We start from the raw sequence: 17,105 nt of genomic DNA, 5'->3' as shown, positions 1-17,105 counted from the left end.
ATAGATACTCAAGGCATTTTATAACTTGGTTTATTTATTTCATATACATTAGTAAAACATCAAATATTGTTAGATACTACTTTTTGTAAATGTAGTAGGAGAGAATCTACGGATGTGGGCAGAAGTGGAGAAAGATCTTGATAAATCAACTTAATTATTTTAAAACTTTACATGTATCAAACATATATAACTTTCATTATATAAGCCTGTTTCTTTATTCAATTTTTTTTTATTGCAAACAAATAAAAAAGAAGCAAAAGGACAGGTTCCACAGACTCAAGGTCCAAACAAAGGGAAAATGCCCAAGACATAAAACATCAAGACATCAGAAATAGATATAAAACTCTCATATATAAATTCAATATTAATTTTTTTGAATAAAATAGAACAATTTGGAAAGGAGACATAAAAATCACAAAAACAAAAAAGAGATGCAAAACTAAAAAAACAGGCCACAGTCAAGGGTTTCGCAGTGCACACCTTCCAGCAAATACCAGAAAAATTATCGAAATGTTTTAACTTGTATGTTTTAAGTATTCATATTATATTATAATATTTTGTTATTATGATATTTATTTCAATTTATCGTATTTGCTTTACTGACATTGACCGGTGGCCCCTGCTGCACCAGCCGCGACTCGACCTTTGTGGATGCGACTCAACATCTGCTGGCGTAATGCCAACTCCATCAAGCCACATACCCACACGTTCAAACAGTGCGTAAAAACTGCCAAACGATATCGAGCCACGACCGGTGCAACAGTTTTCCAATTTTTTAAATTTTTGTTTGTTTTTTGTTTGTTTTTTATTTATTTTTATTATTCAAGATGGAGATGAGATGGAAATAGAGATGTAGATAAGATGAGATAAGGCGGAAATGAAGATAGAAATGAAAAAGGAGATGAGATGGATATAAAAATGGAGACGAGATGAATATGAAGATCAGATGGAGATGACGAATGAGATAAAGATGGAGATATGAGATAAGATAGATATGAAGATGGAGATGATATGAGACAGATATGACGGTGGAGGTAGGGATGAAAAGAAGATGAGATAAGATAAGATAAGATAAATGAAATCAGACGTACTTTATCAATAGTACAAACAATTGCAAACATGAAATTTGGTGTCCTTAATAATAAAATTCAATATACAAAAAAATAGAAATAAAATAAGCCTAAAAAAGATAACATAACTTCAGGTAAGTTGCCATTCTAGAGATTGCAATCATAATCCCATAAAAATAAGCATCACGGCAAGCACTTGCAGCTAAGTTTTCACTTATGATGGTACTTTACCGTCCGGCTATTAACGTAAGCTGTTTCTTCTTTTGTGTGCTGCAGATCTTGATAAGTATGCTTCTCATCACTGGTATCTGCTGTGTATTCCATGTAAGTCTGTCGAGATATGCAAATTGAATAATTTAAATTAAAAATTGGTAGACTACAGAATCAAACTGGTTGTTAATTGAAATGGATTGAAAACAGTAATGAATATAGATACTCAAGGCATTTTATAACTTGGCTTATTTATTTCATATACATTAGTAAAACATCAAATATTGTTAGATACTACTTTTTGTAAATGTAGTAGGAGAAAATCTACGGATGTTGGCAGAAGTGGAGAAAGATATTGATAAATCAACTTAATTATTTTAAAACTTTACGTGCATCAAACATATATAACTTTCATTATATAAGCCTGTTTCTTTATTCAATTTTTTTTTGCAAACAGATAAAAAAGAAGCCAAAGGACAGGTTCCACAGACTCAAGGTCCAAACAAAGGGAAAACGCCCAAGACATAAAACATCAAGACATCAGAAATACATATAAAACTCTCATATATAAATACAATATAAATTTTTTTAAAATAAAATAGAACAATTTGGAAAGGAGACATAAAAAACACAAAAACAAAAAAGGGATGCAAAACAAAAAAACAGGCCACAGTCAAGGGTTTCGCAGTGCACACCTTCCAGCAAATACCAGAAAAATTATCGATTGTTTTAACTTGTATGTTTTAAGTATTCATATTATATTATAATATTTTGTTATTATGATATTTATTTCAATTTATCGTATTTGCTTTACTGACTTTGACTGGTGGCCCCTGCTGCACCAGTCGCGACTCGACCTTTGTGGATGCGACTCAACATCTGCTGGCATAACGCCAACTCCATCAAGCCACATACCCACACGTTCAAACAGTGCGTAAAAACTGCCAAACGATATCGAGCCACGACCGGTGCAACAGTTTTCCAATTTTTAAAATTTTTTTTTTGTTTTTTGTTTTTTGTTTGTTTTTTGTTTGTTTGTTTTTTGTTTGTTTTTTATTTATTTTTATTATTTACTGAATCTCTTAACAATCTCATGAGATCATCGAGCGATTCTGAACATTTTAAAAGAACTGTTTAAAACAGTATAATGAAAGTATACATGTTACTTTTATGCTGAGGTCTGCTTGGGTAACATTTACAAGTTACAAGGTGAAATAATGTGTAAATGTGAAATACAAACTCACATCTTGCTTTCTGGTGTGTGTACTTCGCATGGCTTCAGATTTCTTCTGAAAATACATTATAATCAAAAAATATTAATAGAAGAATTGCTATCAGATAATGCAAGCCAAATCAGGGCACGGCAAACCAAGGCAGGTCATGTTAGGACGGTAATGCAAGGCAGATGATATGGAGGAAAATAGATATTGAGATGAGATGAGGTTGAGATGGAGATAAAGAAATAGGTTGGGATGAAGATTGATATCAAGATGGAGATGAGATGGAAATAGAGATGTAGATAAGATGAGATAAGGCGGAAATGAAGATAGAAATGAAAAAGGAGATGAGATGGATATAAAAATGGAGACGAGATGAATATGAAGATCAGATGGAGATGACGAATGAGATAAAGATGGAGATATGAGATAAGATAGATATGAAGATGGAGATGATATGAGACAGATATGACGGTGGAGGTAGGAATGAAAAGAAGATGAGATAAGATAAGATAAGATAAATGAAATCAGACGCACTTTATCAATAGTACAAACAATTGCAAACATGAAATTTGGTGTCCTTAATAATAAAATTCAATATACAAAAAAATAGAAATAAAAAAAGCCTAAAAAAGATAACATAACTTCAGGTAAGTTGCCATTCTAGAGATTGCAATCATAATCCCATAAAAATAAGCATCACGGCAAGCACTTGCAACTAAGTTTTCACTTATGATGGTACTTTACCGTCCTGCTATTAACGTAAGCTGTTTCTTCTTTTGTGTGCTGCAGATCTTGATAAGTATGCTTCTCATCACTGGTATCTGCTGTGTATTTCATGTAAGTCTGTCGAGATATGCAAATCGAATAATTTAAATTAAAAATTGGTAGACTACAGAATCAAACTGGTTGTTAATTGAAATGGATTGAAAACAGTAATGAATATAGATATTCAAGGCATTTTATAACTTGGCTTATTTATTTCATATACATTAGTAAAACATCAAATTTTGTTGGATACTACTTTTTGTAAATGTAGTAGGAGAGAATCTACGGATGTGGGCAGAAGTGGAGAAAGATCTTGATAAATCAACTTAATTATTTTAAAACTTTATATGTATCAAACATATATAACTTTCATTATATAAGCCTGTTTCTTTATTCAATTTTTTTTTGCAAACAGATAAAAAAGCCAAAGGACAGGTTCCACAGACTCAAGGTCCAAACAAAGGGAAAACGCCCAAAACACAAAACATCAAGACATCAGAAATACATATAAAACTCTCATATATAAATACAATATTAATTTTAAAAAAATAAAATAGAACAATTTGGAAAAGAGACATAAAAAACACAAAAACAAAAAAGGGATGCAAAACCAAAAAACAGGCCACAGTCAAGGGTTTCGCAGTGCACACCTTCCAGCAAATACCAGAAAAATTATCGATTGTTTTAACTTGTATGTTTTAAGTATTCATATTATATTATAATATTTTGTTATTATGATAATTATTTCAATTTATCGTATTTGCTTTACTGACTTTGACCGGTGGCCCCTGCTGCACCAGTCACGACTCGACCTTTGTGGATGCGACTCAACATCTGCTGGCGTAACGCCAACTCCATCAAGCCACATACCCACACGTTCAAACAGTGCGTAAAAACTGCCAAACGATATCGAGCCACGACCGGTGCAACAGTTTTCCAAATTTTTAAATTTTTGTTTGTTTTCTTTTTTTGTTTTTTTTTTGTTTGTTTTTTATTTATTTTTATTATTTACTGAATCTCTTAACAATCTCATGAGATCATCGAGCGATTCTGAACTTTTTAAAAGAACTATTTAAAACAGTATAATGAAAGTATACATGTTACTTTTATGCTGAGGTCTGCTTGGGTAACATTTACAAGTTACAAGGTGAAATAATGTGTAAATGTGAAATAAAAACTCACATCTTGCTCTCTGGTGTCGGTACTTCGCATGGCTTCAGATTTCTTCTGAAAATACATTATAATCAAAAAATATTAATACAAGAATTGCTATCTGATAATGCAAGCCAAATCAGGGCACGGCAACGATTCCCTGATTAGTTTTATTGTATGATATTTTCTAATTTAGTGAAATATATTATAGTTTTAAAGTTTAAGAATTACACACAGGCGGTATATTCTTATCAAGAGTCACTTTTTTTGACTTAATATAATATGCTATCAGCTGAGATATAATATTTGAAATTAATTAACAAACATTGTCATGGCTAATAAATATAAAATAAACAATGTTTGTTATCTAAACAAATGTGACACTAAATTCTAATTACAATTATTTTTTTTATTCTTTAGCTGACACAAAGAATTAAACCATTAGGAAAAATATATTAATCCTGTAATTAAAATCTATAAAATTAATTGTAGTCATCGAAGAAAAAAACGTTAAATAAAAATGTCACAGTATATTCAGTAATACATGCACGGTTGTTATTTTATACGGTTTTACTTTTGCTCAGTATTAACATAGTATAGGTAATGACATGCTCTGCAGCTGACTTATTCCAATCATGTATTGTATAACCAAACACCGTGGAGGTAAGTTGCCATTCTAGAGATTGCAATCATAATCCCATAAAAATAAGCATCACGGCAAGCACTTGCAACTAAGTTTTTACTTATGATGGTACTTTACCGTCCTGCTATTAACGTAAGCTGTTTCTTCTTTTGTGTGCTGCAGATCTTGATAAGTATGCTTCTCATCACTGGTATCTGCTGTGTATTTCATGTAAGTCTGTCGAGATATGCAAATCGAATAATTTAAATTAAAAATTGATAGACTACAGAATCAAACTGGTTGTTAATGGAAATGGATTGAAAACAGTAATGAATATAGATACTCAAAGCATTTTATAATTTGGTTTATTTATTTCATATACATTAGTAAAACATCAAATATTGTTAGATACTATTTTTGTAAATGTAGTAGGAGAGAATCTACGGATGTGGGCAGAAGTGGAGAAAGATCTTTATAAATCAACTTAATTATTTTAAAACTTTACATGTATCAAACATATATAACTTTCATTATATAAGCCTGTTTCTTTATTCAATTTTTTTTTTATTGCAAACAGATAAAAAAGAAGCCAAAGGACAGGTTCCACAGACTCAAGGTCCAAACAAAGGGAAAACGCCCAAAACATAAAACATCAAGACATCAGAAATACATATAAAACTCACATATATAAATACAATATTAATTTTTTTTGAATAAAATAGAACAATTTGGAAAGGAGACATAAAAAAACAAAAACAAAAAAGAGATGCAAAACCAAAAAACAGGCCACAGTCAAAGGTTTCGCAGTGCACACCTTCCAGCAAATACTAGAAAAATTATCGATTGTTTTAACTTGTATGTTTTAAGTATTCATATTATATTATAATATTTTGTTATTATGATATTTATTTCAATTTATCGTATTTGCTTTACTGACTTTGGCCGGTGGCCCCTGCTGCACCAGTCGCGACTCGACCACTGTGGATGCGACTCAACATCTGCTGGCGTAACGCCAACTCCATCAAACCACATACCCACACGTTCAAACAGTGCATAAAAACTGCCAAACGATATCGAGCCACGACCGGTGCAACATTTTTCCAATTTTTCAATTTTTGTTTGTTTTTTGTTTTTGTTTGTTTTTTGTTTGTTTTTTATTTATTTTTATTATTTACTGAATCTCTTAACAATCTCATGAGATCATCGAGTGATTCTGAACATTTTTAAAGAACTGTTTCAAAAAGTATAATGAAAGTATACATGTTACTTTTATGCTGAGGTCTGCTTGGGTAACATTTACAAGTTACAAGGTGAAATAATGCGTAAATGTGAAATACAAACTCACATCTTGCTTTCTGGTATCGGTACTTCGCATGGCTTCAGATTTCTTCTGAAAATACATTATAATCAAAAAATATTAATACAAGAATTGCTATCTGATAATGCAAGCCAGATCAGGGCACGGCAACGATTCCCTGATTAGTTTTATTGTATGATATTTTCTAATTTAGTGAAATATATTATAGTTTTAAAGTTTGAGAATTCCACACAGGCGGTATATTCTTATCAAGAGTCACTTTTTTTACTTAATATAATATGCTATCAGCTGAGATATATTTGAAAATAATTAACAAACATTGTCACGGCTAATAAATCTAAAATAAACCATGTTTGTTATCTAAACAAATTTGACACTAAATCCTAATTACAATTATTTTTTTTTATTCTTTAGCTGACACAAAGGATTAAACCATTAGGAAAAAATATATTAATCCTGCAATTAAAATCTATAAAGTTAATTGTAGTCATCAAAGAAAAAACGTTAAATAAAAGTGTCACAGTATATTCAGTAATACATGCACGGTTGTTATTTTATACTATTTTACTTTTGCTCAGTATTAAGATACTAAAGGTAATGACGTGCTCTGCAGCTGACTTATTCCAATCATGTATTGTATAACCAAACACCGTGGAGGTAAGTTGCCATTCTAGAGATTGCAATCATAATCTCATAAAAATAAGCCTCACGGCAAGCACTTGCAACTAAGTGTTCACTTATGATGGTACTTTACCGTCCTGCTATTAACGTAAGCTGTTTCTTCTTTTGTGTGCTGCAGACCTTGATAAGTATGGTTCTCATCACTGTTATCTGCTGTGTATTTCATGTAAGTCTGTCGATATATGCAAATCGAATAATTTAAATTAAAAATTGATAGACTACAGAATCAAACTGGTTGTTAATTGAAATGGATTGAAAACAGTAATGAATATAGATACTAAGGCATTTTATAACTTGGTTTATTTATTTCATATACATTAGTAAAACATCAAATATTGTTAGATACTATTTTTTGTAAATGTAGAGAGAATCTACGGATGTGGGCAGAAGTGGAGAAAGATCTTGATAAATCAACTTAATTATTTTAAAACTTTACATGTATCAAACATATATAACTTTCATTATATAAGCCTGTTTCTTTATTCAATTTTTTTTTAATTGCAAACAGATAAAAAAGAAGCAAAAGGACAGGTTCCACAGACTCAAGGTCCAAACAAAGGGAAAACGCCCAAGACATAAAACATCAAGACATCAGAAATACATATAAAACTCACATATATAAATACAATATTAATTTTTTTTGAATAAAATAGAACAATTTGGAAAGGAGACATAAAAAAAACAAAAACAAAAAAGAGATGCAAAACCAAAAAACAGGCCACAGTCAAAGGTTTCGCAGACTCAAGGTCCAAACAAAGGGAAAACGCCCAAGACATAAAACATCAAGACATCAGAAATACATATAAAACTCTCATATATAAATACAATATAAATTTTTTTAAAATAAAATAGAACAATTTGGAAAGGAGACATAAAAAACACAAAAACAAAAAAGGGATGCAAAACTAAAAAACAGGCCACAGTCAAGGGTTTCGCAGTGCACACCTTCCAGCAAATACTAGAAAAATTATCGACTGTTTTAACTTGTATGTTTTAAGTATTCATATTATATTATAATATTTTTTTATTATGATATTTATTTCAATTTATCGTATTTGCTTTACTGACTTTGGCCGGTGGCCCCTGCTGCACCAGTCGCGACTCGACCATTGTGGATGCGACTCAACATCTACTGGCGTAACGCCAACTCCATCAAGCCACATACCCACACATTCAAACAGTGCGTAAAAACTGCCAAACGATATCTAACCACGACCGGTGCAACGTTTTTCCAATTTTTGTTTGTTTTTTGTTTTTGTTTTTTGTTTGTTTATTTTTATTATTTACTGAATCTCTTAACAATCTCATGAGATCATCGAGCGATTCTGAACTTTTTAAAAGAACTGTTTAAAACAGTATAATGAAAGTATACATGTTACTTTTATGCTGAGGTCTGCTTGGGTAACATTTACAAGTTACAAGGTGAAATAATGTGTAAATGTGAAATACAAACTCACATCTTGCTTTCTGGTGTCGATACTTTGCATGGCTTCAGATTTCTTCTGAAAATACATTATAATCAAAAAATATTAATAGAAAGAATTGCTATCAGATAATGCAAGCCAAATCAGGGCACGGCAAACCAAGGCAGGTCATGTTAGGACGACAATTCAAGGCAGATGATATGGAGGAAAATAGATATTGAGATGAGATGAGGTTGAGATGGAGATAAAGAAATAGGTTGGGATGAAGATTGATATCAAGATGGAGATGAGATGGAAATAGAGATGCAGATAAGATGAGATGAGGTGGAAATGAAGATAGAGATGAAAAAGGAGATGAGATGGATATTAAAATGGAGACGAGATAATATGAAGATCAGATGGAGATGACGAATGAGATAAAGATGGAGATATGAGATAAGATAGATATGAAGATGGAGATGATATGAGACAAATATGACGGTGGAGGTGGGGATGAAAAGAAGATGAGATAAGATAAGATAAGATAAATGAAATGAAATGAGATCAGACGCACTTTAACAATAGTAAAAACAATTGCAAACATGAAATTTGGTGTCCTTAATAATAACATTCAATATACAAAAACGTAGAAATAACATAAGCCTAAAAAAGATAATTCATTAAACAGATACAAACTATTTATCATATTACTAACCGATTTTAAACCATAAACAAGATTGTTATTATTTGACAAACCTGTTTAATCCTAATGTAGCCGATCAATCCAGCCGCTAGTCCGAAGCAACCAACAAGGACGCCAACAAAAAGCATTCCAATAGTCAGGGCTATACGACTAGATGGAACTGAATGAAATACAACCTTAGATCATCAATTGATATAATTCAGGGGCGGATCCAGAAATCGGGAGGAGGGGGACAACAGTTTTTAGAAGTGAGTAACACATACAGTAACACTGATATATATTGAAATTTTACAAATTTAGTGTCAAAACTGGATCCGCCCCTGTAATTATAATAGCAATTCCAGTACTGATAGTAATTGTTATTGTCGTGATGGAATAATAGACAATAACTGGATTTGCGTCAGGAGAAACATCCCATGTATAGGTGTAATTTTGCCCTACCTGACGTGGAAATGTACCGAATACTCAGTACATTTGAAAACAACTGCGAAAAAAAAATCGCAAGTTGTTCTCGGGTGGGACTCGAACCCATGCACGATCTCCAGATCACTAGCCTGGCATCATACCTCTAGACCTCCGAGCTTGTGCCTGATGGCCAGGGTTGAATTCTATGGGTGAGGTGTAGTATGTAGGCGATGTAAATTAAAGAATTTGTGAAATCAAGCTTCTACTGCTTGAAAACCCCACTTAAAACAATCTATGAACAGAAACAGACACAACAAAATGTAGCAGTATGCATCTCTTGGCTTTTACATAAAAATTTTCCTCAAAGAGCATGTCATCTGATCTTGTACAAAGTTTATATCCCATAACCATTCCCTTTAAAAACATAAATCTGCCTCCGGTTCAATATGATTTTATGGATTTATGAACTAAAAATTTGCAATATATGGCTCTAAAAAGAAAATAAATAAAACTGATTTTATAGGTTCAATATTCTTTAAGTTGTCTTTGTACTTATTCCTAATTTTATAATTAACATCTGTTCTTGGAACATAACAAAACAAGTATTAATATAGCTATAAGTGTATTAATATAGCTTAGGTGGCTGCATAGTTCATTGATAAGAACATGAAATATCCAATGGCAGATCCAGGAATTTAAAAAAGAGGGGCCCCAGGGAGGGACATTTATAGATGGAAGGTGTAGACCACCTCAGGCCCACTATGGTTGGGGCTGAAGTACAAAATTTTATGCCTACAGTAGCACTAGATGGTCGGAAATGGCACTGTCTGACTTAAATTTTAATACTTTTCAAAATTCAGGAAGGCCCTACTCCCCACCCCCCACAACCCTTTGAATCTGCCTATGTTTTTTTTCTGCCTATATGTATTTTTTTATGTAACAGTTTTACTACGTATTCTGGTTGTGATGTGCAATTCATGGTACCACTAAGTCTGTGAGTGTATAATTATGTTACTATGTTTTTAAAGTACCTGCTACTTGTAAAATGATTACAAGAATGCTCCTCCATGGTAGTCTGCATGGACATAATAAATTAGTGATAAACGTTGCTTTGGCTTGCCCATCTGCATAGGAAGCTACATATGGCATACCCAAATGAAGTTCACTGGTTGTTGTTCTGTGATGTCATAACCCATGGGATGAAGTGGTGGACAATCAAGCAAGCAAGGTATGCAAACCCATGGAGGAAATAAACTACTTTATTGTGCCTTTTCGTTGTTATATTTAGCATTTATTGACCAAAATCTCATATACTAACCTTCTTTTTTTTTTTTAGTTAATTGCTACTTTCATTGGAATATCTAAGTTTTATTAGTTTTTCAATAAATAAGGTATTTGTATCTTAACTTTACAAAATGCAGTCTTCTCCAGGGGCGGATTTAGGGGGGGGGCCGGCCCGGCCCCGGCCCCCCCTTTTGGGAGGGAAAAAAAAGAAAAAAAAAGGGGAAAAAAGAGAGAAAAAGAAAAAAATGATAGCCCAGAATGCCTCAAATGTTATGTTCGGGCGTCTAGAACACAGAAATTTCGCGGGGGCATGCCCCGGACCCCCTACGACAGTGTTGTCTCAATCGGCCCAACTTTCGGCCCTCCTTCCGGCCCCCCCTTTTGGACATTTCTGGATCCGCCCCTGTTCTCACTGTAGGCTGATTGATAAACTGATTGATAAATAAGTATACAACAATTCAACAAATACCTTGGTCTGATCTGATTGAGGACACCAATTTGCCATCTGTAATGCCTCATTGCTTGGTATGTCCCATTTCAGACCACACAAAATTTCGGGAAGTTCTATTTTGAATAATCTGTATCCTTTTTAGGGAAGTTTGTTTAGTTTTCCCAGACTACATTACAGGACTTACAGCCATGGTTACAGCATACACGCAAAGATCGTACGCGGCGGATACCCTACGCGGCGCTATTTACACGATCTTTTGTTACTTTTTCGCCAGTGACATCATGGTAAAATCGTATATAATCGCCTATAACTTCATTAAAAAAAGCCAAAAAACGATTTTAAGTTTGATTCTATTATTAATGGCATATCAAAAGTCCTCTCTAGAACAAAAAATCATTTTGCTAGTTCTCTTTTAAAATACGGCCATTTAACGTCATATAAGTTAAATCTTGGTATATAAAAGTAACATAAAGAGAATTATATATTTTTCATACTCCCATTATTTTAATAAAAAAAAGTTTATAAAAAAATGGTTATAAAATATTATTTAATAGCATTTTGAATTACCTTTACAGGTCTTCAGTGGTTCTGTTGCATTAACTTCTCCATTCTCTGCATAGCATGTGATGTTTAATTTACAAATATCTTCATAAATTTTCATGAATGCAGTAAGTGTCCCATTCTCAATCATTTTTCCATCTTTGTAAATCGTTACAGAAGACGGGTTGGGATAACCCTCTGCAGTGCATGTTGCGGTGTCATCTTTTGATTCAAATGTAATTGTAAGATCTATTTCAATTGAGAAAGTAATCAGGTTTGGTTAATATGAGAAATTTTTTTCAAGTTTTTTAAATACATTATAAAAAATAACTACAAAACAAAATTTAATGACAAGAAAGATCGACATTTCGGGTCCATCATGGAACCATTCTCAAGATCAAGTAAATTGAAAAAACTAAAAACAAAAATACCAAGCAGTGGAGCTAAGCAATAATTAGCCCTTCTTAGCAGATTAACTTGATAAACAGTTTGGCTGACTGAGTAGCCTGGTTCACGTCGAACATTATCTAGATAAACCCGTCTTGAAACATGATACGATAATCCCCTAATTGCGTTCGATACCAAGTTAGAGCCAGAAACAGCCAGCCAGTTTCAGGCCGTCGACGTCACACGGTGGAAAGGCTTGTTTAATAAAACATCTACTGGATTTTACGAACCTCTAGTACCAAGTGGTATTCGTTCAAAAAAAATGTAAACTACTGTAGAGAAGGTGTGAGTTTCCACTACCTAACCTAGCCGATCAGTACGAACCAACGACAGTGCAACAGCATTTCTATCGCCATCTAAGTAGTAGATTCTCTAGGCCCTAGCTAAATTGACCTGAATTGGGTATAATACCCCATTCAGACTAGCATCGCATTGCGATCGGTTGTAGCAATTGCGACACCCAATCGCAAAGTAAAATTGTGTGTGAAAGCTCACCAATAGTAGTCGATATGTAATCGATATCGCAATTGTTACCCGTTGCGATTGGGTGCTACAATCTTTATTACTCCCGATTACCACGGAATCCGATCGCAACGAATTCCACAGGTACTGTTTGGCGGAGGTCAGGCAACGTAGGCCTAGCCACCGGAGGTCTAGGCCTTAGAATGTAAAGTTTGTTTGTGTTGGTCTGAATGCGTTCGTTGATTGCGATCGGGAGTAATCAGTTTTGGATTACCACCGATTACATCGCAACCGATCGCAACAGAGTGTCTGAATAGGGTGTAAGTTGCTGACTTCCACACACTTTTTATTTCGTCATCGTAAACATGTGCGCTCATTTTAACGACTGGCGTTGGTGGTAGTTCGTTGAAACTGAATTAATAGCGACTATTATAACAGAATTAATAGCGACTATTATAGCAGAAATGGAAAAGATTAAATTGTCAATAAATAAATACAACAAATCTGATTTTTGTTATTAAGAAAAATATACATTATCACTTTGAAAAACGTACGCAATCGGACTTTTTAACGTTATTACTTGGTCGATGATGCAAAGGTCATTGGTAATATCGACTATTCGTAAAACGGACGTTTGCTGGGTTTTTACCCATAATATTAAAAATAATTTCTGAAAACCAGACTAATGAGACTATTTCGATGCTGTTGTTAGCATTGTTGGAGTACGTTGTTGCCAGCAGCGTGACCACTTCTTGGGTATTTACCCAAGATCTTGGGTATTTTGACTTGGTCTTGGGTTCTTGGGTATTCCGTTCAAATCCTTGGGTATCTTATTTTTACTAAGAAAATTAAATATTTTTGTCATAGAGGAAGAATTAAGAAGTAACAAAAGTATATTTCAGTCCATTCAAGTAAGCAAAACTCAACGAAGTGCACATAACATTGTCAACAAAAGTATATTTCAGTCCATTCAAGTAAGCAAAACTCAACGAGGTGCACATAACATTGTCAATTGACTGTTAATTGCTATAAACTTGGGTTCAGAATTGTTTATTTGTGATTTGCGTTGCAATTGATCTTACCTAATTAATGCATTACGTAATAAAACTTGATCACTGATCTACACTGATAAACTGGCCGACTGAGGGCGTTTTTTTCTATCCGTATTATTACCGCATGAACATGAATTTTAAAGTAACACGAACAATTACAATAAAAAATGGTTTATAAATTGAATTAAAATGGAAACTTTTAAAAGATTTTAATGCATTTTCAGGAAGCTTGGGTAATTTTGGGCAATTTTTGCTGAATCTTGGGTAATTTCGACGCAGTCATTGGGTATACCAAAAATTGTGAGTGGTCACGCTGGTTGCCAGCCAGCAGATGATAATGGTGGTACAATACAACAACGCTGGCTTAGATGCCTACGTTACGTAATCGTGTCCTTGTAATCCGAGCCGACTTTACCGTTAAGCAAGTTAATTTACCGTTATTCTAGTAAAGTTAAGTCACTTAACTTACAGTAAGTGACTTAATTCCTTTATCTAGCTATAATTGAGTGGTTCACGTCGAACTTTTAACTAGTTAAGTGGATCTATATCTAGATAGAAGTTCGACGTGAACCAGGCTAATCAGTTTGGTAAGTGTAGGTCTCAGTTCTTTGATCCAAAGAATTTCTTTGATTAAGCAATCAAACTTGGATTTGCACTTAGATAAAACCTTAGAAATAATTAACAGTTTCAGTAGCACTAATATCATGATCTTTTAAATGTTGTCCTATGTTACCATTACAGCAAATTCTTTACCTGAAAATGTGTCCTTATGGCGATAAGAGAGTAAACGTGATGAAGCCACACATTCATTTTATACAACATTTATGGTGTTGATACAATAACTGTACTCTAATAAATGGTAATGTGCCTATTGACATGATACTTGGGCAAGACAAATAAAACCACAATGAGTAAAAAGCAATTAGCAACACACTTTCTTGAAAAAGAGGTGCTCATTAACTGATTATTTTTCAATACGCTTGAACTGAAAATTTAAATCACAGAAATTCAACAGATAAAAGAAAAAAAAATTAAATATACACATACATATTACTTTCAATTCAATTTGATTACTGGTTTTGCCCTCTTCTCCTCTGAATTGATCACTTTCAGCTTTGCATGTATACCTGCCACCATCAGCTGCACTTGAAGCTTCAATGTGTATTTCAAGAGCATCTTCACTTGTAGTAAATCTATTGGTGTCTATGGTGCTGAGTGCTTGTCCATCTTTATACCACGTGATACTAGCGTCTGGGTCACCATCAGATTTACTACAGGTCAAAGTCACTGATTCACCTTCATAGACACTGCTTACTGAGGCAGACAGTACAGGCTCATCTAGGTCTGATACAAATTATAGTACTCAAATAAATACTTAAAACAAATAATGTACAAGTATAAGGTTACACTTAACTTGTTATTAAATTAGTGATTTAATTGATATTAATTTTAAACAAAAATAGATCTATCAAATGTATCACTTTGTTTACTATAATTTCCAATATGATTTGATTATATAGGTGGATCTGTAGAGCATTTCAATTAACTTTTTTTCTAAAAACCAGCATAAAATTTTGTTGATTTATGCTTTGTAAACTGTTACAACAGTAATACTACTATAATTCTGTCATTATCACAACAAAAATTTTACTTTACTAATATCCAAAAACTGCTTCTAAAAGTTAGATTTTAACCAAACATATCAATTTGTTTGGTCTACTCTATTGCAAAAGCGCCGCCGTGAAAATCACCTCCCTTAACCATTAGCACTTCTTTTGATTTTGCTACGAAACCTGTAACTCAACTAGAGGTCGGATAAATTAGGTAAAAAACAGTTTATAGAAGGTTATAAATATAGCTATTGCAAACCATTTACAAAATATTTGTTTTCAAATATTTGGCCACGTCATACGTCATTTTTTGGTTGAAGTACTTATTATTTTTTACGTCATAGCTTTGCCTACACTAATCCGATTGCTTAGGGTGAAGCAGCACATAAAGCTAATTTTCTTGAGATCATTTATATAAAAATTAACCTAATTGAATAAAATTTTTGTAGTTCTATCAAAAGCATTCAAGAACAAAAACTGCCCGGGCTCACAGCTAGCCAGGGGAATCGGCCAGTGGTGTCACACAGTTTGTGGGGCCCTGGCGCTCACTGTTATTGAGGCCCTAATATGCGAGCGAAGCGAGGGTTAAATTTGCGAGCGGAGTAAACAAACGAATGCTTGGGGCCAGGGGGTGTGTAGGGCCCCGGTCAGGATCCAGGGGTTAAGACCCCCTGGTGGGGTCCGAGGGGGCTTAGCCCCTTCGCGCTAGGAGCTTATGGCATTTATGAACTGTTAACTGCGTTGTCAGGGAACAAAAGTATGGTCCATGACTATTGAAATATATCAGATAATTTTATGACAAAACCAACATAGGTTACATAGGCCAACTTTCGGAACTGGTATAGACCTATAGTAGGCACACTGTATGTACTCTATGTAGATGTAAATTAAAACAAAATAATTTAGTGAAAACAAAACACGTTTAATAACATATATACAAACTGGTAACGCTCGACATCGATCATGTGTGCTTCACAAGACAAACCGCAACATAAACAAAAAACTGCAGCGATCGTTTACATGAGCCCCGAGCAGTGGCGAACCGTGGGGTGAATTGCAGGGTATGCTAGGTATTGGCATATCTAGGATGTACAAGGGGCCGCACGTCCTCTCTTACCCCTGAAAAAAAATACTCGCCCATCCCCCAGTTACGCTCCGCCCACAAATCCTGCTCAAGTAATTAAATAGACTTGCCACAAGTCTCTTATTTTTTATTATTTTTCTCATTCTGGACAGCGCCACCAATGAGAAAGTTAATTTAGAGATAATTTAGAGATAGACGGAATAAGCGACTTGTAAAACACTGAAGTCAGGCACCAGGATGCCAAAAGAATGACGTAATCTTATATTCCGTATTTGGATAAATGGGCGGACTGAAATAAACAATTTCAACCAATCAAATGTTCATATTTTTGGAGCCACGAAACTGAGTCACTCGCCGCTCGCGTCGACTAGTTAGGCATGACTAAATTTAAATAGTCCTCCTTAATAAAACTGGGCTAAAATATTTAGAATAGACCCTAGTAAGACTAATTTTTGGCAATAGCAAAAACAATTAAGCCTAGACTAGATGGCATACCATATATACAAATACAAAAATAATGTTAACTTTCCAGGAGGATGGCTCAGGCCTCGTCTGGAGTCAGCAGGAGTAGTCCCAGGTAACAAGCCCATAAGGGACCCACATGGTGCCCATATGCAGATCTATAT

The 17,105-nt window shown here is 33.8% G+C and overlaps 1 protein-coding gene across 1 annotated transcript; it reads right to left on the bottom strand.

The window, feature by feature from the left end:
• Positions 1-1,280: 1,280 nt before the first annotated feature.
• On the bottom strand, positions 1,281-15,549 carry LOC117110459. Its single transcript, XM_033253165.1, has 12 exons — positions 15,537-15,549; positions 14,833-15,129; positions 11,852-12,073; positions 9,198-9,304; positions 8,496-8,540; positions 7,112-7,210; positions 6,385-6,429; positions 5,178-5,276; positions 4,448-4,492; positions 3,245-3,343; positions 2,525-2,569; positions 1,281-1,400 (listed from the first exon to the last, which is right to left on the bottom strand). The coding sequence occupies exons 1-12, from the start codon at positions 15,547-15,549 to the stop codon at positions 1,281-1,283; spliced, it is 1,236 nt and encodes a 411-aa protein (XP_033109056.1).
• Between the last annotated feature and the right edge of the window lie 1,556 nt (positions 15,550-17,105).

Source organism: Anneissia japonica, unplaced genomic scaffold (genome assembly GCF_011630105.1).
Source record: "Anneissia japonica isolate Jap-2015-1 unplaced genomic scaffold, ASM1163010v1 scaffold8327_len73589_cov114, whole genome shotgun sequence".
Classification (NCBI taxonomy): Eukaryota; Metazoa; Echinodermata; class Crinoidea; order Comatulida; family Comatulidae; genus Anneissia; species Anneissia japonica.
This window is presented reverse-complemented; position numbering and strand designations above follow the sequence as displayed.

Coding starts and splice junctions, on each gene's coding strand:
- LOC117110459 (XM_033253165.1), bottom strand. Junction 9,305..11,851: donor ACCACTGAAGACCTGTAAAG/GTAATTCAAAAT, acceptor TATTTCATTCAG/TTCCATCTAGTCGTATAGCC. Junction 8,541..9,197: donor GCTACATTAGGATTAAACAG/GTTTGTCAAATA, acceptor ATGTATTTTCAG/AAGAAATCTGAAGCCATGCA.